The 24833-nt window shown below is 46.0% G+C and overlaps 2 protein-coding genes and 1 long non-coding RNA gene across 4 annotated transcripts in view; 2 read left to right on the plus strand and 1 right to left on the minus strand.

The window, feature by feature from the left end:
- The window catches only part of UVSSA (UV stimulated scaffold protein A), a 44613-nt gene extending 35632 nt beyond the window's left edge, over positions 1-8981 (plus strand). The window contains exons 11-13 of one of the 2 annotated variants that reach the window (XM_066317350.1): positions 768-879; positions 5320-5503; positions 8651-8981. In XM_066317350.1, coding sequence (XP_066173447.1) covers positions 768-879; positions 5320-5503; positions 8651-8744 — 390 coding nt within the window. In that variant the 3' untranslated portion in view covers positions 8745-8981. Of the gene's footprint in view, positions 1-767; positions 880-5319; positions 5504-8650 lie in introns of those variants that run through there. The other variant, XM_066317351.1, reaches the window with a different exon arrangement.
- Positions 8982-11499: 2518 nt separating this feature from the next.
- Positions 11500-13955, plus strand: LOC136360253 (uncharacterized). Its single transcript, XR_010743439.1, has 2 exons — positions 11500-13229; positions 13369-13955. It is a non-coding gene; the product is annotated as an uncharacterized lncRNA (long non-coding RNA).
- Positions 13956-17964: 4009 nt separating this feature from the next.
- NKX1-1 (NK1 homeobox 1) lies at positions 17965-24202 on the minus strand. The gene is made up of 2 exons (XM_066316797.1): positions 23446-24202; positions 17965-19613 (listed from the first exon to the last, which is right to left on the minus strand). The coding sequence occupies exons 1-2, from the start codon at positions 23909-23911 to the stop codon at positions 18823-18825; spliced, it is 1257 nt and encodes a 418-aa protein (XP_066172894.1). The 5' UTR covers positions 23912-24202; the 3' UTR covers positions 17965-18822.
- Between the last annotated feature and the right edge of the window lie 631 nt (positions 24203-24833).

Consider the following 24833-nt stretch of genomic DNA (forward strand, 5'->3'; position numbering starts at 1 on the left):
TGTATAGCTCAAGGGAGTAGAAGAACATTGCATTGGTGAAGTTTATTGTTAATATGTGCTTCATAAGGGAAACATCCTTTAGTAAAGAAGCTTTAAATATTTAAAGAACTCTCAGAATTTTTTGGCATTCATTGTAGGTTATTTGGTTATTTTTTACTCTGATGTATGAGTACCTGGTGGTAAGGCACAGATAGTTCTTTGCTGAATTTTTTTCCTCAGAGGCATATTTAATATTAACTGTTTCTAGAAACTTACATGTTTGAGGGGCAAAGAAATTTTATTTACAAATTAAGTTCTATGTAAGCTAAATTCTACACAGCCTCAAGTCATGAGCATTATTGAGCAGAACTACTTTGCTTAAATACTTTGTTTTGGTATCCCTGTTCTTCCTGCATTATCTGAAATTCAAGGATCTGAATGCACTTTAGTACTTTTAACAAGATGGTTATAGGATAGGGATATAGCATAAACAACAATATATAATGCAGCATTGGTGCCCTAGTTCCAGGCTTGACAGGATGTGCTACCTGGTCTCTTGAAATTGGGTATTTGTTTCGAAAAGAACTTATTTCTTTGAGGTTCTGAATGTATTAAATACATGATGTTTATGTGATTCTGATTCTTTTTAAAGAGGACTGGGAGTCAAGTGTAGTTTTGTTGCTCAGTTCCACTTTCCACCTTTAAGCTATGTTCAATAAAATGTAAACATTTTCTTTTTATTCAAAAACTGTGAGATTTTTTTCTTCCTCCTCCCTTTCTTTCTCAAGTGCCCTTTCCATGGAAAGATAATTCCTCGGGATGACTCTGGGATTCCTGTAAATGCAGAGGACAGAGCCAGAGAAGAAAAGATGAAGTTTGAGAAGCAAGCGGCCCAGCCAGGTCTGTGTTTGCATAGCATCTTAAAAAAATAATAATAAAAAAAATACTAGGCAGAGGTGGGAAATACCTGTTACCTGTTTTGTTCCTAACCACGTTCTCCCATTTGCATTCCTATTGATTTTAAATTATAGTTCATTTGCCGTGGTTTTTGCTTATGTGATAAATGTGGATATGTGTGTAGACAGAATAAGGTTAACATTGCATTTGTGCTTCATTTCCAGTGGCTTTTGTGATGTTCCCAACAGACAAGTTATAGCCTTTGTCTTAAGGAGAATGTTTATCAAGGATGTTTGGACCTTTGAAATGTTTGAATGCTTGCTTTGAATGCTTCTGCAAAGAAGATGTCTAATCTTGCTGGTTCCTAACAGTTGTGATTTATGCAATATAATGATAATATTATTAGAATCATTGTGTCACCACCAGTATTGAGAGGGAGTGCTGGATTTTCTTTTTAACAATTGGAAAAGGGCAACAAAACTATTGGCATTCTCCTTGCATCCTGGCGGCAGCCTTCAGATGTGGAGGGGAAGGCTGCTTCTTCCCTAAAATAATTTAGACATTTTTAGCCAGGATGCAGCTCTGGACTTGTAGGCAAGGAATGCAGGCAATGAGCAAAACAGCAGGCAGTGAGTACACAGGCAGGAAGACTTCCAAGGGGAATAAGAGACTTTATTGCAATAGTGCAAATAAACCCTGTTAGTGATGGACAGAAGATACCTGGTGGACTACAACCAGGAAGCTACTGGAAGTTGATGGACTAAAAAGGAAGATGGGAGAGAGGGATCTATCCAGCAAAACACAGTGTATAGTTGGAAGGGACAGGCTTTTCTTTAATCTACCTTCCTCGAGCAGGTCTTAGTTTTCTCTGCTTTGCGCTATTTATTCTAGGTGAGTATTCTGCATTCTAATTAAACCTACCCATGGACATTAGTATTTTGATATCCTGTACTACACTTCCTTAAAGAAGTTCTCTCTTCAGGTTTGACTGACTTGGTGTTTGACGGTTATGCATACTATTAATGAAGCTACCGAACCTTTCCTGAAACCTCTGGACAGCCTGAGGAACATTTACCTCTATTTAGAACAAGAATCTGTATTCAGAAAGTTCTGTGTGGAATGAAGGTCCATTTAAACATACAGTTGACCCACCCAGTGTCCTTTAATACCTGTTTGACCACTTTTGAGTGACTGTGCTTGGTGATTACAGCGTCACACCAGCACAGCAATTACTGAACACCTTCTGGTATTTGCAGGTGTCAAAGTGCTACATTTGCAGGTAGTTTCCATCCCTGTCCAGCTAGAGTAAGTGCTCTAAACTGGCATCCAGCCAGCAGCACAGACACTGTTGGACTGTCACAGAGAAACCAGGATAGAGGTGTGGATGTTGTGTTAAAAAGGGAAGTTCCCAGTTTAGTTATGACAAACTAAAACTAGCAAATGAAACTGATAGGTGTTCTTGAAATCTCAAACTAGAAACTAATATTCTGGTATAAAAATCACTTGGACTGAAAAATATTGATTTTTTTTTTTTCCTGTGAAATTGCCATTGCTTGAGGCTAGTCATAGTATTTATTTTTATTACAGTGTCATCTTGGTGTTGTTAGAGGCTTCTCACCTCTGGTCCACAAGGATGTGTCTGTTAGTCCCAAACCAGTGTTGGCATTGTTCCTTGTGTTATTGAGTGTGGTTGTGAAGCTGAGATGTCACACAAAGGTCCATCCCATCTGGCTGGGGATGTACTGTACAAGCTGTGGCACTTAATTTATTGGACAAAACACTCCATGTTTCTAAATCCATACGTATACCAGATGTCACTAAATACTTTTATGCACTTTCTTTTTTCCTCTGCCTTTTCTTCCTCTCTCACTATATTTGATTTTATATTTGCATCAGCTTTTTAATTTTTTTTTTTTGCTTGTTTTGAGGCTTGTGGTTTGGAGAGCTGTGTTTGGTTGGGTTTCAGTGGTATTTGGTTTTGGGGTTTTTTTGGTTACAAAGGTCTTGAAGCAAACCTGAGCAGTGCTGCTATGGGAAATGCACAACTGGAAATCCACTGGACAGTGAGGAACTGTTTGATTGACGACATCATTAATGATGGCAGTTTGAAAAATTGGGAAAAAAACATTTAAATTTGGGGATCAATTGTATGGTTAAATTGCACCAAAATTCTTGCGTCTCCATCCTACTGGGTGGTAGATTTATTTCTGTGTGTGATTTAAGTCGTAAACAGTTATATAAAAGTCATATTGTTTGTGTGCTAATGACTCTGTTTTGACAACACTGTCCTTGTTATTATGGATCATTTATTATCTTAGTAGAAATTTTTAAACTCTACCTGATATCCACAGAAAGGTGCTTTGGTCTCTTCAGTCCTGAAACAGTGAATCAGGTGGGATTACGCTGACCCGCTAATCTGCAGCGTTCATCCTTTTCCAATAGTTTGCACACAGGAGCAAATTAAGTGCCTATTTTTTGTGTCAACCCTGAAGAGTATCTGGTTTTTCAGCCCTTAGTGACTTGTTAACAAACAGGTATCAGGACAGGCTGGTGAAGGCAGGCCGCTGGCCACTCAGATGTGAAATAGCATCTCTTTACTAACTACAGTATTGATTCCCGCCTACCCTTGCAAACTGTGTAATTTTCTTTTCCCTGCTGCTAAACTCAGTAACAATGTATGAAGAGCTTTAGGGGCCCATCAATGCTCAAAAAGCCTGCTCTTCCCTGGCATTCTATTGATTTTTCTCAAAAGCTTTTAAATTGCTCCTTCATTTTACTCAAATGCTCATTTCATCTCTACTGGATGCCGGCATTTTTTCGTTGTGTTTAAACAATTGCTCCATTCACGGGGTTCCTAAACTGTGACGCCTTCTTATTACTGGGAGATAAACTGTTTAGACAGTTTTCCTTAATCTTGGATTAATCGTTCCTGTGTCTGAATTGTGCTGTTCTGTATTCCCTCACTTCCCTCACTTAAAAAAAAAAAAAAAATCTGTGAAGTCTTATGATCTATCAAGTATATGTGTTCTGTTTTCTCCCTCCTGTGCAACTCTTGAACAGCTTCATTTTCCTCATGCTTTTTGCTGTGTTGGATTTTCATCAGTCCTTGCTTTCATGTATGATGGTAGTTTAAATCTAACCTTTCCTTGGAAAATTGCTCTGGTATTCCTTAACACCGTGTTCTTAAGTGAGGACATTGCCTCTCACCTTCCTGAAATGTTGTTAGCAGTGTTTGTCACACTCAGTGACCATCTTGGTGTATAAATGAAGTTGTATAGTCCTTTAGGACTGTTTATTTTTCTATATCTTCAAAGATGTTAGGTAAGAGGAGTAGACATTTGGTGTTACAATTTCTGCAGGCAAGAAAGGCTGACTGACATAAGGGAAACTATGACAAATGACTGGCAATTACTGTTGCTAAAATGCAGACTTCTGGCATTTCTGCTCAGTTTGGACCATATTCTTTTTGAAGTAGTACTTCCTACATTTTTTTTCCAACCCATATGCTCAAAGTCTTTACAATTAAATGAAATTTTCAAAATTCCCCCTTGGCTGATGTCCTTCCTCCAGCCACATTTTTATTTTGTACTTTGTGCTACCATGTTCTGATACAAAAGACTACACTGAAGATTAAAAAACTGCAGCTTCCTCAAATTGTCCACAGTCTAAATTGTCATTGTTTTTTTCCTCTGGTGGCATTTAGGATCAGAATCCACTTACAGTGTATGGCTGGATTCTGAAGCATTAAGGTTTCAAAAAAATGTAAAACAAGATTTTGTTTAGTTAAATTAACTCTTGCCATTTTCAAGAGAAGAAACTTGATTTAGATCATTAAACTGAGGCAACATGGGTTACTTAGAAAGTAGTATCTCTTTCAGATGCAAAATGGGTGTCATGGCAACAGGGTCGTGTTGCCCTACTGAAGAATTTTATGTATATGTCAGATACCAGTTCATGTTTTAAAGTAAATATTATTGATAAAACAAAAGCACAATGTTGTCAGCCCTACTCTGCTCAAAAGTCGATATATTCCATTTTTTAAGTTCATTTTTAAGCTTATGCAGATTTTATTTCTGCAGATAAATTCCTCAGCTACATTGTTGGCATTTTCATTTTAAATAATAATCACTGTGTTTATTCACCTCTCCTACATAGAATAGTTTCCTTGGAACTTTGCTACTGTGCTACTGAAAAAACTTAAGTCTTCCTACAGAACAGTTTTATCCATAGCAGCTACTAATACATACTAACCCAGACTGGCAGCGCGTCTTTATCAGGATCTATCGTTTTGGAAACTTCTTTATCCTCCCCTTCCTTTGTGAGTGCAACTGAGATCACAGTGGATCTGCCCTCACCCACTGGTGACAAGAACCTCTTCCTTTGGGGACTGCAAATCCTCCCTGGGTCTGGAGTTTCAAAGTTCATATTTTGTGTTTTGAACAGAGTGGCGAGATCCAGAATTCATGAGAGAAGTTGAAGCTGCTACAGGACTGGATCTTGGTTCCTCTAAAAGTAATGGAAAAGGACAGAAAAAAAAAGGGAAGAAGCAAAAATATCCAAATCTCACAGACCTGAAGCAGCAGGCTAACACTTCTCGTGCCCGGCTTGAGAAGAAAGTCTTCAATAAGTAAGATACTTCATTCTCTAAAGCCTGTTAAATTACTGTTTCTGTTTGATTCAACAGTACTCTCTCTTTCTACATTAACATGCACTTACTAAAAAGCTTTTTTGCCTAACTGCAAGCTAGAATGTCTTCCATATGTCTGGAGGGTAAAAAAATAGCAGGTACTTGACAACGAAGGTTATTTCTTTGAGAGTGATTTTCAACTCATTTGCAAAATTTCCCTGTGAAAGACTTTCTTCATCCTGTCTTAATTTTTGAAAAACTTTAATTGCTGGATTGGCTTCTCTGGATGATCATTTATTAATCAGGCACAGCAGCTCAGGTGGATGTGGGAACCTGCCAGCCACTCCCAAATAGGCTTTAGAACATACAGTAGCTCCATCTGTCCACTATTAACACCATTTCTGATGCCTAGATGTGCTTAGATGTGGCTACAACATAAATTTGCCTAAGCATGCTCTGGTCTTTATCAAATGGGAAGCAGCTGCAGCTATTTAAAGAGTTTCACATGTCAAAAATGAAGTAGTCAAAGGAAAGTTGTCAAATCAAAAAAGAAAAATTAAATTATTATTGTAAAATCATTAATGGGGGATTATTCTCTAAGCATACTGGATGAGTTGAAGCATCCAGGACACAATATTTGTTTAAATTCCATTTTCCCTTCTCTAATGTACTGGTTATAACAACAAAGCCACATTGCTTTTGGTTATGGAAATAGTACATTTTCTGTGAAATTCTCATGTCACCTGGTCTTAGTTAGAAGTCAGAGACATACAGTTCTAATGATTAGAATTTCATATCATGGTTTACTGTGGTTTGTGCTAATGATTTTGAGTGTGTGTTAGTGCCAGGCATAGGGAATCAAACCTGTCAAGTTTTTAATAGGTTTCATGCTTTGCAGCACTAAACAAGATGATAACCTTGGCTCCTTATAACAACCCCAAATTACTTGAAATGTATAGGTGATAAACCCAGGCTCTAGTCTGCCAATAAAGCTAAGTGAAATTGCACACAGATCATCAAAGTGGGATCTCATTTCATTTACAGTATCACACAATCCACTGGTGCTAATGTAAAACCTACATGACATGAAAGTGTCAAGGCCACTCTGCACTGCTAAAGGCTCACTTTTCTCCTACCAATTAGGTAATACTTGAAGTGCAAAACCATGACCACATTTTCCTTACTCTGGTAACTTTATTGGCAGAATTTTGTTAAAAGTAGACCTCTTCCAGGGTGTTTTTTCAGAATGGTGGTTTTCATTGCAGTTGCTGCTGAGAAAATCTTTAATCCCACCATTTAGAGCATTATTAAGAAGAAACCTCTGTTTTCAGATGTTTCAAAATGGCTTTGGAAATGAAGCCATTACAGAGAACAGTTACCAAACCAGAAATCAGCTTGTTTCTTGGAGATAACCCTGGAAGCAGAGCTGGAATAGTGTGTAGGGACTGATCCTGAAAGAGGCTGAGGAACACTGCCCAGGTGCATGTCTTATCTTCATTTTCCTGCACAGCTTGAAACATCCTCAAAAGTGATAAAGGCAGACTGTGACAATGTAGAGTCTTAACAGCATGAGCCTTGAAACCATCTAGTTGTGTGATGGAACTTGCCAAACTTGTAGAAATCAAAGGAGACATCAGTCAGTGCCCTGTTTTTGAATAGGGCACAATCCCCTCAAGCCAAGCCTGTAGCTGCTTTACCTCCCACATCAGCAGAGCAGCCAGGTGTTTACCTGGAGATGTGTCAGGAGATAACACCCTTCACAGGCAGGGTGAGAGCTGAGAACACCTGCAAACATCAGCCTCAGATAGCTGAGCTTTTGTGCCAGAGGCATCTAAAGTAACCAGTAAAAATTGGAACTTTAGAATCCAGTGAGGAGCAAAATTCCTGAGGCAGGGTGCCCTCATCTCTGCACTATAGCTGCTTCAAGTTTCTGAGGGGGCAGATGTTCACAGCAGAACATTTTCCTGACTGCTTCTGCTGCTTCTGATGGCTCTGGATTTGTGAACCCATTCTTCTGTCTTACCAGCTGGAGGGATATAGGGGCCTGCTTGCTCTCTGCCTTTTATGACAATCTCCTTCTCCTGTTCGTGCTGTCTAGGCATCATTTTCCTCACTCCCAAAATATTAGCTATGTGATCTTCACTCAGATGTTCGTGGAGGGGAAAAAAGTGCAGGTGTCTTAATTACCCAGCTCAGAAACATTGTGCCTCCTCCCCAAGAGAAATCTCTGGGCACATCTTTACTGGGAGGAAGCAATGACAGCCAACAGAGCAGCAACAGGGAGGCAGACAGGCCCTCACTGGATTTGGGAGTACCAGAAAGCTTACCAGCTCTGAATTTCATTCCCTCACTTCCTTTTCAAATCTGAGGAGTGTCCCAGCGCCTTCTTCAAGCACAGCAGGAGATGCAGAAGGCTCAGGTGCTTGCCCATACCGAGGCAGCAGAGCTCCCATTTCCATTTGATGTATGAATGAGGTATTGGACATACTGTCCTGCCTGTGCTAAACTCCGAGCACTTCTGCAGCAGAAGCCTGTCTCTCTGTACAGATACACAATAATCTCTGGTGTCTCCCTGAACTAGAGTTGTTCTTGTGGATTAAAAGCTGCTGCTCAGGAATGGGGATGCTGTTGTTGTGAGCAAGAGTCTAACTCAGCCCACATCTGATGAAACAGAGTTTTAGTAACGTGTGGAAGTTGCTAAATGAGTTCACATGAAATGAACAGCAAACCCTTCCCTCACAAAAACATTCTGGATTGAGGGTTAGATTTCATAAGGGTTTCTGAGTATTAATTTTTTAAGATCTTGTTAGATACTTTCAGTTGTTTTTTTCCCTGAGAACACTTAGGTGCTTTTGAAAATCAAACTTGCTCCGTGTGGCTCTTAAGAAATAATGCTGGGAGAGTGGAATAAACAGCCATTAAACTGAAAGACTTGAATTTGTTTACTCCTATTAATAAAATCACTGCTGAATTAAACTATTTATATTGCTGCAGCTAATTTAGTTAACAAGACAAATTTGTTCAGCCTCATCAATGCCATGCTCAGTAGCCTGGTAGTGATTAATCAAATTCCCCAGCATTCATAAACGTTGTCTGAGATTGAGTAGACTCAACATAACTGTTATTGTTGTTTTGTTTCTCTTTCAGAGGTGCCATGAAACGGGTCATGAAAGCCATGAACCGGGTGGACCAAAGGAAGCACGAGAAGTTTGCCAACCAGTTTAACTATGCACTGAATTAAATTCTTAATCACCTCTGCCCTTCCTTATTACAGGAGTGCAACTGCAAAAAACCCTTAATCAAAGATATTTGTATTTACACTACAGTACTTTGCTAGGCACATTTTTATGGGTGTCATTTTGAAATTGTTTCCCAGTTTAACTTATTTGATAATTATATTAATTTTGGAAAAGATGTGGTGTAGAACTGAATGCATTTAAAAAGTTGATAATTATTTGAAATACACATGAAATAGAAATGTTTTTTGACTTGTACATAATTCGGGTAAACTGTTCAGGTTTTGGGGCATAGTTCTTTTCCATCCTAAAGGACTCATGTAGTTTATACCTCCTTACACATGTGTTTGATTTTCCACTTTCATGCCTTCAGAGAAAAAGGTACCTTAAAAACAATTTGCTTGCTGCCAGGGATAGCAATGCACAGAGCATTTTCTCAGCCTACTACTGTACAAAGTGAGCCACATCAAGCAGCACAGCAACTCCTGCAGCACCTCTACCTATACCTTGGTACACAGTAAAAAATCCAAATCAACTGATGCCTTCAGATGATGAATGGAGTAGTTTGATTTCTGCAAACTGAATTCCAGGAGATAAGTCAGTCATAACTGTGGCACAGATGAAAAGCTGAAATGGCAAGGATCATTCTGGCCTGCTTCTTGTCTTCCCAAGATGGTATCCCACTATCTTTCAGAACTGCTGCTGGACAGCACATTGTGAAAGTCTGTAGATGTACACAGAAAGTGCTCCAGTTTAACTGCTGTCCAAAAAGCTCCAGTATGAAGTGAAAATAAGAACTTTAAAAAAATCACTCAAGTGGCACACTGAACTAGTGGCACAAGTGAACTGCTTGGCTTGGATCAGATAAAATTACATCAGGTTGAAGCCCCAGAGTGTTTCTAAGGACCCAGATGTAAACACAAGCATCTGGAATCTTCTAACTCAAGAGAGATTTTAACGTGCAGTTGGATCCAATGTGGGTTGTAGTTCTTGGCTGGGTATTTAAACAAAATCTCCCAAACTTGTTTGCTGGCAATAGTCAAGCTTAAGGAGAGAGAATGAAACAGTGACCAATTGTGCTCTTGTGACATTTCATACAGCTTTATGGGTAAAGAAAATCCAGAGTATCAGAAGGGTGGTGTTTGAAAATCGAATCAGGGTTGTGTCAGTGGGGAAAATGAGAACTGTAAGCAGATTTCTCCATGGTTATTCTTACCTGAGCATGCGGTTACACCTGGGGAAAAGCCCAGAAGGAGAAAAGACCACAACATGTATGGTCTGGCACTCAACTATAAAGCATTTAGTGACATAGATGAGCTTGATACAGACCTTGTGAGCAGGGCTTCTGAATGAAAGCCATCCTTCAGCACATCCTTCTGAGGTTTCTGGGGCAGGGTGATGGGCCCGTCCTTATCTTTTGCACCATGCCTTGTGACTTCATTTTCTCTAAACTTACTTGAGGCTTGGCTTTATCAATCTGTGCATGGCTGAAACTTCCTATTAGAAAACTGTAACACTAAAAAGTTCCTAGAAATCATGGTTAAAATATTTTTTTTTTGGGGGGGGGGGGGGGGGGTAATTGATAAGTAAAACATACAAATAGGATTTGTAAGCAGTTCTGCTTGGAAAGTAGATTGTGCCACACAGAAGTTTGCACACTGAGGAAGGGCTTAATATAATCAAGGTGGGCATTATTGAAAAAAAAAAAAAAAAAAAAAAAACACAACAACAAAAACCCACAAAGAAACCAACTTTGTTTTGTGGAAAACAAAAATTAAACCTCTTCAATTTAAAGTGGCTGTGGAAATGGGTGATAAGGGTGTTGTTAGCTATAACGAGCCTCTAGCCAGAAGCCAGAGGTGTTGAATCCCAGGAGCCCAGCCAGCACAAACCCAGTTCAGGTGTGTCACAGTACTCGGCAGAAGCAGATGGCCACCTGGTGGTCTCCCACACTCTGCAAATGCCTGCCTGTGGTGCAGCTGCGTGTGGAGCTCATCTAGTGCTGTTAGACACATTAAAATGCTTTTAGTCGGAGCTGATGTGCATGTCTCTGTAGGTTATGCGCCAGAAAAAGTAAGGATGTTTCAGCAGTACTTAAGCGATGAGAATAGGCCATTTAAAGCCACGCCTTTCAAACGCCGGGAGCTCACACCTTTAGCAAAGTCTCTGGTTTTGAATAGGCAGTGACAGTCGGGATGCATTAACAGCTCTCCTGCTGGAGCGCACGTTCAGGACGTGGAGTCCAGGTCCCTTCTCAGCCTCAGAGGTGACAGTCCTAAGTCCTGGCTCAGGGGATAAATGCAGGAGAGCTGGTGGGAGACAGCTCACATCACCTGTTTCCCTGTGGGAGCTGGGATTGAACCACCGTGGAGCTAAAACTGCTTCATGTAGGAAATTAGACATAGTGTAAAGGATCTCTGCAGATTACAGTCCCCAGACTGAGGCAAGGGAGGGCAAGATCTACATGATTATTCCCTAGACACCTACCAGGAAAAATACCACTGAACTTCATGGATTCAGGAGAGAGCTTCCTCATAGATATTGTCACCAGCTAGATCAGCCCTCAGGACCCCATGGACACCAAAGTCAGAGGGAAGGGTGTTACTCTGCTAACTTCTGCAGAACAGTTTCTCCATATGTCTCTTCTAGGATGCTCTGGGACAGCTGCATTTAAATATACCCAAAACCAGGTATACTTAAACAGGTAACAGCGTTCTGCTCCTGGGTGAAAATAGCATTTGAATTTGCATCTGCACATTTGAATTTGCATCTGCAAACAATCAAGTTCTTCCCCAAGCAGTGCCCACTCAACGGTGCTGCGAGTGCAGAGGGAAGTTAATCCATAGCCAGGTGAGAAAGAAAAAACAGAGGAGAGAATCAAGGTGCCAGAGAGAGGTAAGCCAGGAGTTGAAGATGAAAATCGGGGCAGTGTCCTTCCTGGGACAATGTCCACCAGCACACACCCCCAAACAAGAAAATAACCTTGGCAGTAGGAACAGTCATCCACCAGTTACCTGAAGGTTAAAGGCAGGTCTGAGGCCAAGTCAGCAAGGAGAGATCAGGGGGAGAGTCATTTACAGAGCCAAGCATAGCCCAGCATCAACACCACAGCTCAGGCAAGAGACCCCACTGAAATGCAGTTCACCTGCAACCAGCTGGAGGGTTTTCATGGCAGCCTGAGCCAAGGTGCTGCAGCTGTGCCACATCAGGGCAGAGCTTGGGTATCTACTGGGGTATGGGATGGGGACACCAGGAGGATTAAAAAGGTGCTGAGAGGGTAATGGGAGAAATTAGATCCTGCAGGTACATTCAGAGCCCTCTGAGCGTCCCTCTCACTGGATGTGGTCATGGTCCTATTACAAATTCCTCTACAGAACCTGAAGAAATTGAGAAAGAGGGAAAAGCCTTAAAGCAGCAGCCTAGATCAGACCAGTCTGAACCCTCCCCATCCAGGATCACCTCCCTATCCCTTCAGCTGAGAGAGATCCTAAAGATCCCAAAACCTAGCACATCCCCTAGAAAGTACATGGGGATGAGAGCTAGGGCTGCCTGGCAGCTGGACTAATTGTGACCCGTGGGATAAAGTTAGTCTTGCAGGTGTGTGAGTTAGATGCTGACCCTGAAGGAAAGGAAGGTGAAAGATCTCTATTCATGTTTCTGACTTGATGCTTTCCCTCCTCTTCTTCAAAGCTGATTGATTGGACAAAGAAAAGGATTCGTGTCCTTGCTGAGCCTTTCTGCTCAGCTGGGTGTGGGGAATACAGAGCCTAAATGCCGTGCCAGCTGAGGGGAGTGGTGGGGGAGCAGCCTCTGCCATGCTGGGAGGAGGGTATGGGGTGTTTGTGCTGGTGACAGGCTGCACCAGCGCCTGGGAAAACTGAGCTAGGTTTATGTCAGCACAGTCTGTTTCTCCATCTCTAAATGTCTCTGACTGAAATATCAGTTGGCTTGCTGGCTAGACTTCCCCTTGGTTTTCTGCCTGCCAGTGCCCTGAGCAAAACCCAGCTCTCCTGTGCCAAGTGCTTTACCATTATCATGAGGAATCCTCTTCATTGAGGGGTTAAGGAAAATCTTATTAAATTTTTTTAAATGTGGTGCTAATTAGTTTAGATGTAATGAGCAACATTGGGCTTCTGGTTGCTTTGAAAGGGGTTGTTGAATAACCATTTCTGACGATATTCCAATTTGCATTATGACAAGGTGTTGGCATTGCATCCACTATTAATTTGCTATATTTATAATGCCATTATGGAGCCACTCTTATCCTCAAGCACTGTAAAAGGTATATGGAAATATAATATATGATCCTGCTTGTTTGGAAATTGCTTTTGGATATCTTTGAATTTTTTTAATAGTATTTTTGGCAACTGAAGGCTAACAGCATCACCAGGAGAGTCTGCCACACGGTTTCACTAGGGCAGAAATTAAATGCTGCTTCCATATGTGCACGAGTGTTTATTTTCCCCAGTGCTGGAGCAGAAGCAGCAGAGGTGAGTGTGATCAGGTGTGCTGCAGAGCGTGCCCAAGGCAAACACGGTATTTCACTCCAAATCACCCCTACAAGGCACAGTGCTGGTGCTTGAAGTCCCAAAGAGCATCCTTAATCACAACTCTCAAAACATTTAACAGGTCACAGAGAGTGCAGCTTGGTGCTATGAACTCTCGGTCAACACAAGGAGTTGGAGGAGCCCAACCAGCAGCTCATTCAAATGCTCTCTTCCTGCACTTCTCCTCCCCCCCGCAGACTTTGGGAACCAAGAAACAGGAAATAAACTTGTCACTATACCTGTGTTACAGTGAAAAGGTGGGAAAGAGTCCCTGTATGTGCACGACGAGTTCTTGTAATATATGTGTGTGGTTACAGAGAAAAAAAAATACAAAGAAAGGAAAAGAGCAATAATTGATTTCTTTGTATTAAGTTTAGTAGAATTATTTTGCTTCTCTTGAAAAAGCAGCAGTTTATCAAAGGAGGTGAATATTTGCTGTCTAAACCATCACCCCACATAAACGCTACTATGATATTATTTCCATTCATTGCTGTGGTGTCACCTCTCCTTCATTGTCACTGTAAATATTTCTGGTTTGTGTCATTGAAGAGAAGAAAATCTAGAAGATGTATTCTAAAATAAAGTCTATCACTTTGGGTGGACCTGGCTGGTTTTAGCTACCTGAATGTGTGTCACAGCATAGGAAGAAATTAGTAAATCATATACAAATACTGCCTGACCCTGCATGTCCAGACTTTTATGTTCTGGCCATACCCTGTGTTCTGAGTTCTTCTCTATTGATACAGGGTGCATCCATAGGATTTCCAGCATCAACAGGATTTCCTCTGAGTGGGCACATAGCTGTAGCTTTCCAAGGCTGTAATAACCTGCTTTAAAGCTTATTCTGTATGATGAATTCACATCTCTGCCAGACAGCATCGGGAAAGGGGAAAGCTCTTCTCCTGTCAGGATTGTTTTCACAATGACAGCCCCTGTTCTGTCCACCTGAAATGTCAGTTTAACAAGAGCATGTGGAACAGAACATGAATTTGTGAACAAGAGGGAAAGAAGTAAAAAACCCCAACAAATAGGGAAGAATGTGGTGAGCCCCCTTTGAGCCACAAACTGATTAGGATCATCTTTGTTTTCTTGCCTGTTGCCTGTCTCCTTCACTTCCCCCCAGTGCTCCTCTGTTCTCTGCCTTGGTTTACCTCCCAGAGTCTGGAAAATCTTCCAATACCAGAAAAAAATACTTCTTTTATTTGGTCTCAAGAAAGGCTCTACAACAACTGTATTTACTTGGTTATCTTCAAGACAAAGCCTGAAGACCAGAAATGCCCAGACATCGTAAAATAATTTTCCTTTGAGTATTTAAATTCAATTGTTTAAGCAGAATTATTTTGTCATGTAATACAGGAACTAATGGATATTGGTTAAAATAACAGACTACAAGCAGACATCATGGTGTGCTTTTGGGAAATGAATTTAAGTTTATAGAGACAAAGCTTTATTTTTAACATTTTACTTGTGTGATGTAAGACTAGAAACATGTAACATGACTGAGTTCAGTCTGAAACAGAAGGTCTGAAAGATATGTCAAAAACCTCTAAGAATTAAAAAAAGTATCTCACTGCACCCTACTCAAGTGGAAACAACCCAAGGAATTTTTGCAAGTGATAGTACAGAACTGGTTTGCAATGACTTTGTGAAACATCATTGGCTGCTGAGTGAAATAAATGACACAAAATATTTCAAAATATTTTCAATTCTCTCGCATTTTTTGGAACATATCTGTATGTGCTTTTTTTCTGTTGATTGTAAGACATTTTACTGAACAACTGAAACTTGTTCTGTATAAGGTGAAGTGTATGAAGTAAAATAGATGCAGTTTCTTTTTTTTAACCTCAGTCATTCACAGAGTGAACAACGGTAAGATGCAATTAATATCTGAACCTTTTCTTACTAATACAGGTTTGCACCCTTGGATTTAACGTCGATTTCATGAGAAATAGTCCAAAAATATGCTGATGCCCCAGACGATCTCTGGTACATGCTGAAGACATCACTTGAACACATTGAATGAGGCTTTGAATGTGCTGCTCAGCCTATGAGAGCTGAGACTCTGTCCTCCGGCAAACAATTTGCTCAATGTCCCCTTGGGTGTGTTCCATGTTCTGAATCCTCCAACACTATATTTTATGAATGAATAATAAAGTAATTTAAAAAAATAATTTGACTGACAGAATGAACTGGAGCAAACACCTCCTGCCAGTGTCATAACCATCATCCCCTCAGTCAGTATGTTCTACTTGCTCTGCTCCAGGGCTCATTGATAATTAATGGGAAAGGAGCTCTAAGAACCCTGTGCAGAAGGAACACCAGGCACATTGTGCAGGGCAGTAGGCACATCAGACAGTCGCCACACAGGAATTGGATTTTGGACCTTGCTGGGGGGTCACTGTGAGAACTTTGGGGGCTTTCTGTGGCTACCTAATGTGAGAACCTCAAATGTTGCATCAAGCCCTGTTTGACTCTCCTGCCAGTGTGTCAGAGGGCAGGAACACGGGGGATGGAATTGGGAGGCTCAGGCAAGTGAGAGTATTTTGCTTTAACACACCAGGGGCTGAACATTCACACCTGACATGTTCCTCAACAGCTGCCCTGTGTCGACACCATCATGCTTCTCACTGTCAAGTTTACGCACACACACTGATCCAACACCACGAGCCAGCTGCAGAGTTTTGGTCCAGGGAGCATTATTTGATCTGGCTCTTTGGTGTTGGTGCTCCAAATGCCCTCTGGACAGAGACAGTACCTGTGAGCAGAGTGTAAAACACATCCTACAACACTGTAGGTGCTGCACGCTGGGAAAGACACACACTAGAGTTGCGGCTGTGCAGTTTTGCTCTAGAATTTTATGATCTCAGACCTCTGGAGGAAGCATTGGAGTAAGGGTTATCAATAACTTCCTAAACTATGCTGAGAAAGATACCTGCGGCTCTGTTTTTCAGCACTGCCATAAAACGTGAGAAGCCTTGTTAAATTGCATTTAATGACCGAGAATCTCAGGCTGACTCCTTCATCCAGCAGCTGTGAGTAATAATGCTCACATGAACAGGTTTAACTGGCAGGACACTAACCGGCCTGGAGTAGGGGAATCATGTACTCTTGAAGCTCTAGGCAGCTCCTCTTGGAGCCAAATTATTTCCCACTGGCAGGGAACTGCTTGGAACTCCTGGAGTGCAGGCAGGTGTTGAATTATCTCTTTATCCAGCTGTGTCATGCCTCACCTGAGCTAACAGTTTGGCTGCTAGTGGCACCCAAACCTGCTGCACGACGGCAAAGTATGAGACCATCTCCTGAGTGCCATTTTCCCAGTTTAGCTGGTTTTCTTCCACCAGTAAGAGCTGTGCAGAGCAGTACTCCAAGCATCACTATTTGTCATGTTTTCCCCGAAAATTTACTTCAGAACACCTTTCATCGTAAAAGCTCTTATATTCACAAATGCAAACCAGCTTAGTCAGAGACTTGTGGTGTTTGTACGCTTCTGCACGCGGGGAGGTGAGAACCCGAAGCGTCCCGCATTACCTGGAGCATCCCGCATCCTCCCCCGGCTCCCGCAGGCTGCTGCACCCCGCACCCACCGTGCAGCCCTGCGGGGTCTGCAGCCGGCTCCACTCCCCCCTGCTCTCCAAAATCGGCGGTCGCGGCAGATTTTATTTCCACGGGAGGGCTGAAACGTTTGATTCCTTTCTAGGGCTGGTGGAGGGAGGGGGATGCGGCTGTGGAGCGCCCGGCCGTGCACAGCCCAGATCGGAGCCGGGCTGGGGCGACTGGGAGGGAGCAGGGGAAAGGAGCCCGGACACCCCGGCACCTGGGGGACCCCCGGCACCCGCCCGGGCAGCGATGGGGAGGCAGGTGCCGAGAGGAAGTGCTCTGCTACCCAAAAATCCCTCCAGAAAACACTGCTAAAAAACCACCCCGCCCCCCCACCCCGCCCAAAAAAACCCCCAAAACCAAAAAAAAAAAAAACAAAAAAAACCCCGAACAAACAAAACCCCTCCAAATAAACCCCAACCCACGAAAAATTAGTGGAAAATTAAACCTCTTCCCAGGCGTGAGCTTTGGAGTCACGCAGGGAGTAAGAAAACGAGGTAACCGCGTCCTTGCGGCAGCGAGCTGGGAGCTGCTGGGCCGACGGAGCCACCTCGGGGTGCTCGCAGCGCTTATAGACTTTTTCTTCGAAAGTAAAAAAAAAAAAAAAAAAAAAAAAAAAAAAAAAAAAAAAAAAAAAAAAAGCGTTATAGAACATAAACTTTGATACGAATTTAAAAGTAATCAGCGGAACGGCCATGAAAAGATTTTTTTTATTTTTAAAGTTGTGGAATCTGAATGAAAGAGCTGATGTATTAAATTTACATAAATCCAAAATATCGGACTTCCCATCATCGGAAACATGGCAGAGTTGTCGGATTCCCTCCATATATGATTTTTATTTTTTGTCCGTAATATTGCACAAATCGGCAAAGCCAATTAAGAAAACGCAAACAAGAAACTAAGAAGGGAAATACCCTCCCTCGTACAAGAAGAATAAAGTTTATTTGCGTATAAGAAATACGCTCTCAGAGTAAACGAAAAGAAAAGGGACGATGCAAGACATCCCTCCGAGCGTCTCATGAGACTGGCGTTTTCCAGAGGAAACTTGTCTTACAAAGATTCACCCAAAAACCAGGGACTAGCCACAGCGGAAAGCGCCGTTTCTTTAGAGTTTATTGATTGATTTAAAGTGTTTAGCAAAAAAAAAAAGTGCTCTCTTTATCACCTCTTGCTCATTCCTCCCTCGTCTTATACATTAATTATAAAGTTAAAACTTTTTTCTTTCTTTTTGTATCAACCAGAAATATACAGAAATGATTAACGTAAAAAACCAGCCCTGCTCCCCAGGAGCCGCCCTCGCCGCCCCTTCCCGGCTCCGCTCGGGGGTCGATGGACAAGTGATGCTTGTAAAAAATATCCCTCGTCACCGTGAGGTCACGGGAGGGAGCAGCGCGTCTTTGCTTCTGCGATGTCGATGGACAGGACCGATAGTTCTCCGTTTTACCCTGAGAGTCAAATGGGTACATAATTTTTTTTTTAATTATTCTTTTAAAGTCTTTCGCTAGTGGTCAGACCAGAATAAAAACGAAGGCAAATAATAATAATAATTATTAAATTAATCAAACCCACATAACAACGAGGGACGGTAAAAATAAAAATACAGGTAACGATGATTTACATCTACTTGTATGTACACGGGGGAGGGAGGTTTCTCCTCCTCCTTCCCTCAGCAGCGCAGTCCGGACACATGGCGTACAAAAAGGGTCGTAGAAAGGCCCGAGGGCGGCGGAGCCTCCTGCGGGGTCCCGGGAGCCCCCGGCCGCTCTTTTCACCCCCCTCCCCGGGGTGGGTCGCAGGAACACGGGGCTGTCCCTTTCCCCCGGTGTCGCTGCCGGGCGGTTCTTGGTTTCACCTCTCGGGCTCTGGGGGCCCGGCCGGGTGATCCTCGGAGGGGCGGCGGGGAGCCGGGAGAGAGCAGGAGGAGGAAGGAGCGTCGGGCTTATAGGTGCGGGGTGTAGAAAGCAGGAGCGCCGTAAGTCTGGGAGCCCAGGACGAAGGGCGAGAGGACGGCGGGGCTGGGCAGGAAGGGCAGCTGGGCGGCGCAGACCAGCCCTCCGGCCGGGTGCCCGGCGTAGCTGCCGGGGCCGTGCATGGAGAGCGGGGTGCCCATGGGCGGCGAGTGGCTGAGGGGGCTGAGCCCCCCCGGCAGCGCCCCGCCGCCCAGCCCGGCCCCCGCCCCGCCGCCGCCGCCCCCGCCCGTGGGCGCGCTGGTGTCTGCGCCCGGGTTCTGCTTCTTCCACTTGGTGCGGCGGTTCTGGAACCAGATCTTCACCTGCGTCTCGGTGAGGCTGAGGGACAGAGCCAGGTTGAGGCGCTCGCAGACCGACAGGTACCGCGTGGATTTGAACTTGTTTTCCAGCGCCACCAGCTGCTCGTAGGTGAAGGCTGTCCGCGCCCGCCGGGGCTTGCCCGACTTGGAGTCCGAGCCCGTCCGCTTCCTCTTGGGCTTGGCCTGCGGGCCGGGCTGCGCCCCGACGGGCGCCGGCGGCGGGGGCGGCGGAGGGGGCGCCGGGGCCGGGACGACCCCCGCCTCGGCCGCCTCGGCTCGGAGCGGGCCCGGGTCGGGCTCTCCGGGCGCCGCGGGGCCGGAGCTGCCGCTGCTGCCGCTGGTGCTGCCGCTCTCCTCGCTGCACAGCTCCTCGTCGTCCGGCAGCTCGCTGTCGGGGCTGCGGCTCGGCCGGCTGCTGTAGTCCAGGTCGCACTCCTCTGCCTTGTAGAGCTCCCCGTCCTCTGCGGACAAGCGACAGCCGCCGTTAGGGCTCGCCGCCCGGCCCGGCCCCCGCCCCGCCCGTCCCCAGCCCCGCCGGTGCGGCCCCGGGGCGAGGGCGGCCGGCAGAAGCCGTCCGCCCCGGGGGTTCGCCCGCCCGCTGTCCCCGCCGCTCTTGGGACAGCGGGGCCCGGGCAGCGGGGCCGCCCCTCCCGACCCCCCCGCCCCTCCGCCCGCCGTGGGGAGGCGGCCGGGCCGGGCCCCTCGGATGCCGGGCTGCTCCGGCCGCCCTGAGCCAGCGGTGGGCTGGGCAGAAGCGCTGGGGATGGGGCTCGGAACTGCAGCTCTGCGGCCCGGAAGGGGCCGTCCAGCCTGGGCTGGCTGTGCCAACGCTGCCCCTTCCGATCCGCCTCTTCGGCAAGAGCTGGTACCGAGATGAGGCCGGGATAGGGGATGTACCCCTCTTCCCACGGCCGCCAGCGCGCCCACCGAACACCGGACGGCTGGAAAGGGCTTAGGGAAGGCAGCAGGGAGAGGATCCCCGGGGTGCCCGGGCGGGCAGCGGGGCGCTGGCAGGGACGAGGAGGGGCCGGGCAGAAGCCCCTGCCCGGGCCGAGAAGCCGTGCCTGGGGAGCGGGCAGCAGGGATGTCAAAGCGCCTCTAACAATTTTAGTGACGGAAATCTCCGAATCGATGGGTGATTTGCTGGGTTTTGCTCTGGCATTTTTAACCCTTCCTGCGTCTGGTTTGACCTCTTGTCACTTCCCGAGATGGAAGTATTAAAGTGGAGTAAATACTTGTATTGATTAGCAGAGCAGATACAAACTTAATTAAACTCATTTTGTGCAATGTACAAACTAGTTAACGGTCATTTAATTTATTTGGGTTTATATTACGCTCCAATTAACGGGTCTCCATCGGAGAACAAGGTAATTATCCGATATTTAAGGCTATTGGACTTCTGCTGACGATTCTGTCATTATGAAGCCTGAAAGCAAATCGCGTTTTCCCGAGAACCGGCTCCTCCCCATCCTGGCCGGGCTCGGGCTCCTTCTGGGGAGCGGGAGGCGAGCCCTTCTCCACGGGACGGGGCTGGGGGAGGCCCCGCGGACAGGTCGGGGGTAAAGGCCCGTGAGTACCGTCGTTTTTCGCCAGTGCTTTCAGACACTCCTGAACTTCCCTCTTCTCACTTCTGCAACGGGGTTTTAGCTCCGGGAGCCCCTAATCAAGGACTCCTTTAACTTAGTTAACCGAGATACTCAAATAGGAAATTGATCACTGGTCTGTCACCCTTATCCCGCCCGCAGTTTGGTTGTTTTTAATCCCCCCCATCTGAACACACCTCAAATCTGCTCCGTATCCTCACGCCGGATCCCCTAACTCCCGCTTGTGAAATTAGGGATGGTTTTAAAAGTGTGTTTTGTTCAACGCCCTGATTTCAGACATGGCTGGTTCAGGAGGAGAAATAAGGGCAGAGTACTGTTGTCCTTTTCACCCCCAAAATATCCCTTAATTACTCAGGGTAATTAAGACCCCTTTCCAGGTTTCTGTTCAGGTCGGAGCGTGGAAAACACGGGCGATCGCCGCCGAACAGAAGAGAACCGGGTCTCTTTTCTCCCAGCCCGACACAGTGAGTGCGGACAAGCGTTCTGCAACCTGTAGGACCTGCTAGAAATTGCGGGGCGTAATTTTTTGCAGCAACGATTTATAAAAAGTGCCTGTAGCTGCTCCCGCGGGGCAGACTCGGGGGCTGAGCGCAGCCCCAGCACTGACACACGGACCGGACTGGGAAGCTGCAGCTGGCAGTTTTGGAGTTTAATTTTCCGTCTATGGAATCCCAGCCGCTGGTCAACTAAAATTTTTTAAGACAAAAAAAAAAAAAAAAAAAAAAAAAAAAAAGCAACGCGAATCGAATTGGCGACGGAGTTGGACGCCAGGCTTGTTATTTTGTTTCTGGAATAGGTTAAATGTTAATTTTAAGGGGCGTTTGAGCTGGGTTTTTTTAAAGTTAAAATAGTTTTACGAGCGGCAAGTGACGAGCGCTGTTTTCACTATCCTTCGGCCAAAAAGCCTTTGAATTTTTAGGAGGGCTTGGTACTTTTCTGAAGACTTCTCCTAGATTAAGCCACCACTTGAACTAATATTAATTATGATGGGGGAAGAGAAGAATTAAAATTCGTGATTTCCGAGCAGTCCCAGATCTATTCCTGGCCACTGCTGTGACATTAAGGCGATGTGACCGAAGGACTCCATGTGTGGGGTGTCCGGGGAACTTGTCAGCGGGTGAAGCGCACCGCGGCGTGATGCCTCCAAACATATTTATTTTGAGAGAAGAGGTGAAGTTGCATTTCTCTCCTTGTCTGGAGATAAAAGTGTGAGATTAGCGATATGTTTATCTCGTCAGTCTTTCTGATCGCCCAGATGTATTTAATATGACGAAAGTCAGATGAGTTTGGAGGAATAATTACTCCAGCTCCTAACTACTTTTAAAAATCGCTTTCGAATTCTGTTAGTGCCCCATTCCTGCTTTTGCTTTACAGATGAAGAATGCCTCATGGCTCGGGCTGGAGCAGATTCCAGACCTCTTTTGCTGCCTAATTTTAATTGACAGAGTCCCGCTATGGCGGGGTTGGAAACCTCCGAGTCCTTCTCTCTCGCCCCAGATACAGAGAAGTTATTTTTCCTAAGCCGAGAAGTTTATCCCCTGCAGCTCCCTGCCTCTTCTTTCCCCTCTCTGGACATGGAATAACTATAGATATTTTCCACAACGACCGCCTTTTCCTGGAAAACCTCCGCGATCCCCAGAGTCGCGGTGTTTAGAGGTGAGAAAGTTGGGATATTCGGACCCAGAAAGAAAAAGCAATCTAGAGCTTGGGTCGAATGCAATTCCCGATCAATAGCGAGCCCTAATAAGTGTAATAGGTTTTAATCGAGTAATTATCCGAATTTTGACCCTATAATTTAGATGTTAGGGAAGAGTTTGCAAGGTGCTTGAAAGAGATATGCACAATTCGATAATAGGATATCGATCCAAGCAGTCCTACATGCCACTCTGGGGCGATTTTCCCCATTATCCAGCCTCTTTACGCTGCTAAGCACATTTTACCTTAAATGTAATCGAAGGAATTTAATTGTTTTTCCAGAGATAACCAGCATTTTGTCACAATTAGTCTGATTTGTCCTAAAAAAGCCAAGGGGAGAGAGAAAATTGAATCTGTCGCCCAGAGCAACGGGCGGCAGCGGCGGGGGGAGGACGGGAGAGGGGTCCGAGGCTGGGGAGAGAGACACAAAGTCATAAACGCCTAGGGGGGCCCAGGCCGGGTGGGGGTACCAAGGGAGGGTTTTCTCGGTCTCGGGGCCCGGGCTCCGGCCCTCCGAAGCCGGAGGAGCCGCTTCCAAGTTTGCCTGAGCCGGAGCTCGCAGGCAGCGCTGGCCGTCCCTGCCAGGAGGAGGAGGATGAGGATGGCGGGGTTCCTCCCCACCGCAGCCAGGCCGGCATCCCCGGGCTGATCCTGCCGCTGCCGGGGGTGCACGGCACGAACAGCTCCCGGGGGCCCGCCGAGCTCCGGGGCGGCGCGGGGAGCGGAGCCCGGCCAGCTCCGGCCTGTCCCGGGAGGATGCGCCCCGCTCCCCCCTTGCCATCCCTCCGCCCAACACAGACTTCCACCTCCCTACATCCAGCAGCAGCTGCGCAAGAGCGCATTTGTCCTTCCCCGGAGCCGGCTGCCCGCAGCGGCCCGGCTCCCGGGGCTGCCAGAGGGGGAAGGATGAGATGTCAAAGCATGCGAGACCCTGCGGGGGAAACTCGGGGCAGCCCCCGGCTCGGAGGGATTGCCAGCCCCCAGACCTACTTACTGATCAGCTCTGCGGACTTCTTGCACGCGTCGAAATCTTCGGCGAGAGCCTTTTGCTCGGCCAGCTCCGTCCCTGAGTCCTCGGGCTTATCCTCCGCCCCCAGAGTGAACTCGGTCCCCGCCGATTTGTACAAGCCCGCGCACTGCCGCCGCTTGCTGTTGAACTTGTTAGGGTCCAGGATGTCGAGCACGGAGAAGGAGGTGGTTCTGTGCACCATGGGCAGCGCGGCCACTGCCCCCTCTTGTCCGGGGGTGTTGCTCTGGCTGTCCCCTTGCCTGTCCCGGTTGGCAGGGCAGTAGAGCGGCAGCTCGCCGCCGGCCGAGAGCCGCTGCTCTCCGCGGCTGTCCATCCCTTCCCCGTGGCAGCCGCGGGGCTCCCCGCCGATGCCGGCCGCGGGAGCTGTCACCGCCGCGGCTGCCGCTGCCGGGATGGAGATGTCACCGACCTTGTCTCTGCTCACATTCATGACTCTTTGCAGAGCCCCTCTCGGTTGCAACTTCTCCCCCCTGCCCTCCCCTCTTGCTCTCCCCCTCCTTCCTCCGGAGAAGTTGATCTGGAAACTCCTCCCCGGCTCCGCTCCGACTCAGGACGAGCCGCTGCCTTCAGCTCCCCGGGGCTGCGCTGGGTCCAGCCGCCAGGAGCCTCCGGGGGAGGCAGGGAGTCACAAGGTGATGCTCGGCTCAGAGCCTCCACTCAGCTGCTCCTTCTTCCTTCTCATCATCCTCGCCAGGCTGCCAGGCGCTCCTGGCCCCCCCCCTCCCTTCTCTCTCGCTCACACACACAGAGGCAAGGCTGTATCTTATTTATGCATTCATATTTAGCACTGGATTGTAATTGGCTACAAATTAATCCCTTGCCCATAATAGTCTGTAATCTTCATCACTGGAAGAGAGGCACGTTGGAAGTGTGCGCCGGGGGGAGGGGGGCAGAGAGGGAGAGAGCGAATGAAGGATGGTGTTGGCTGTGATATACTTGGCTGTCAGCTCTGTTTCAGCACACCTCCACTCATCTGGAAAGCATCTAAATAGCCTTATTTGGAGAAGTGGGAGGAGATGACGCTTTCTTTTAAATAATTGCGGGATCAATATAAAGAAGATATTATAACACAGAAATGGGGAACTTAAGGTCTTCCATCCCTAATAGTGGAGTTAGATGATCAAAAGGGGATTATGTGTGTGTGTGTGGGCTCAGAGGTGTCAGCCCACAGCACCTGTTTCCCTTCCCTGCTGGGTTTATTAAATTAGAACAAAAGGAGAAAATTATGGACAGAGGTTTAGCGGTTGGAGCAAAGCTTGTGTCTGCGGACACACACATCCTCACAGGCTTCTTTCTTCTCCTTAGCTAATTAATTAAAATTAAATCTCAAATGCAAGTGCCAAGAAAGTGCC

This window comes from Sylvia atricapilla, chromosome 4 (genome assembly GCF_009819655.1).
Source record: "Sylvia atricapilla isolate bSylAtr1 chromosome 4, bSylAtr1.pri, whole genome shotgun sequence".
In the NCBI taxonomy this organism is placed as follows: domain Eukaryota; kingdom Metazoa; phylum Chordata; class Aves; order Passeriformes; family Sylviidae; genus Sylvia; species Sylvia atricapilla.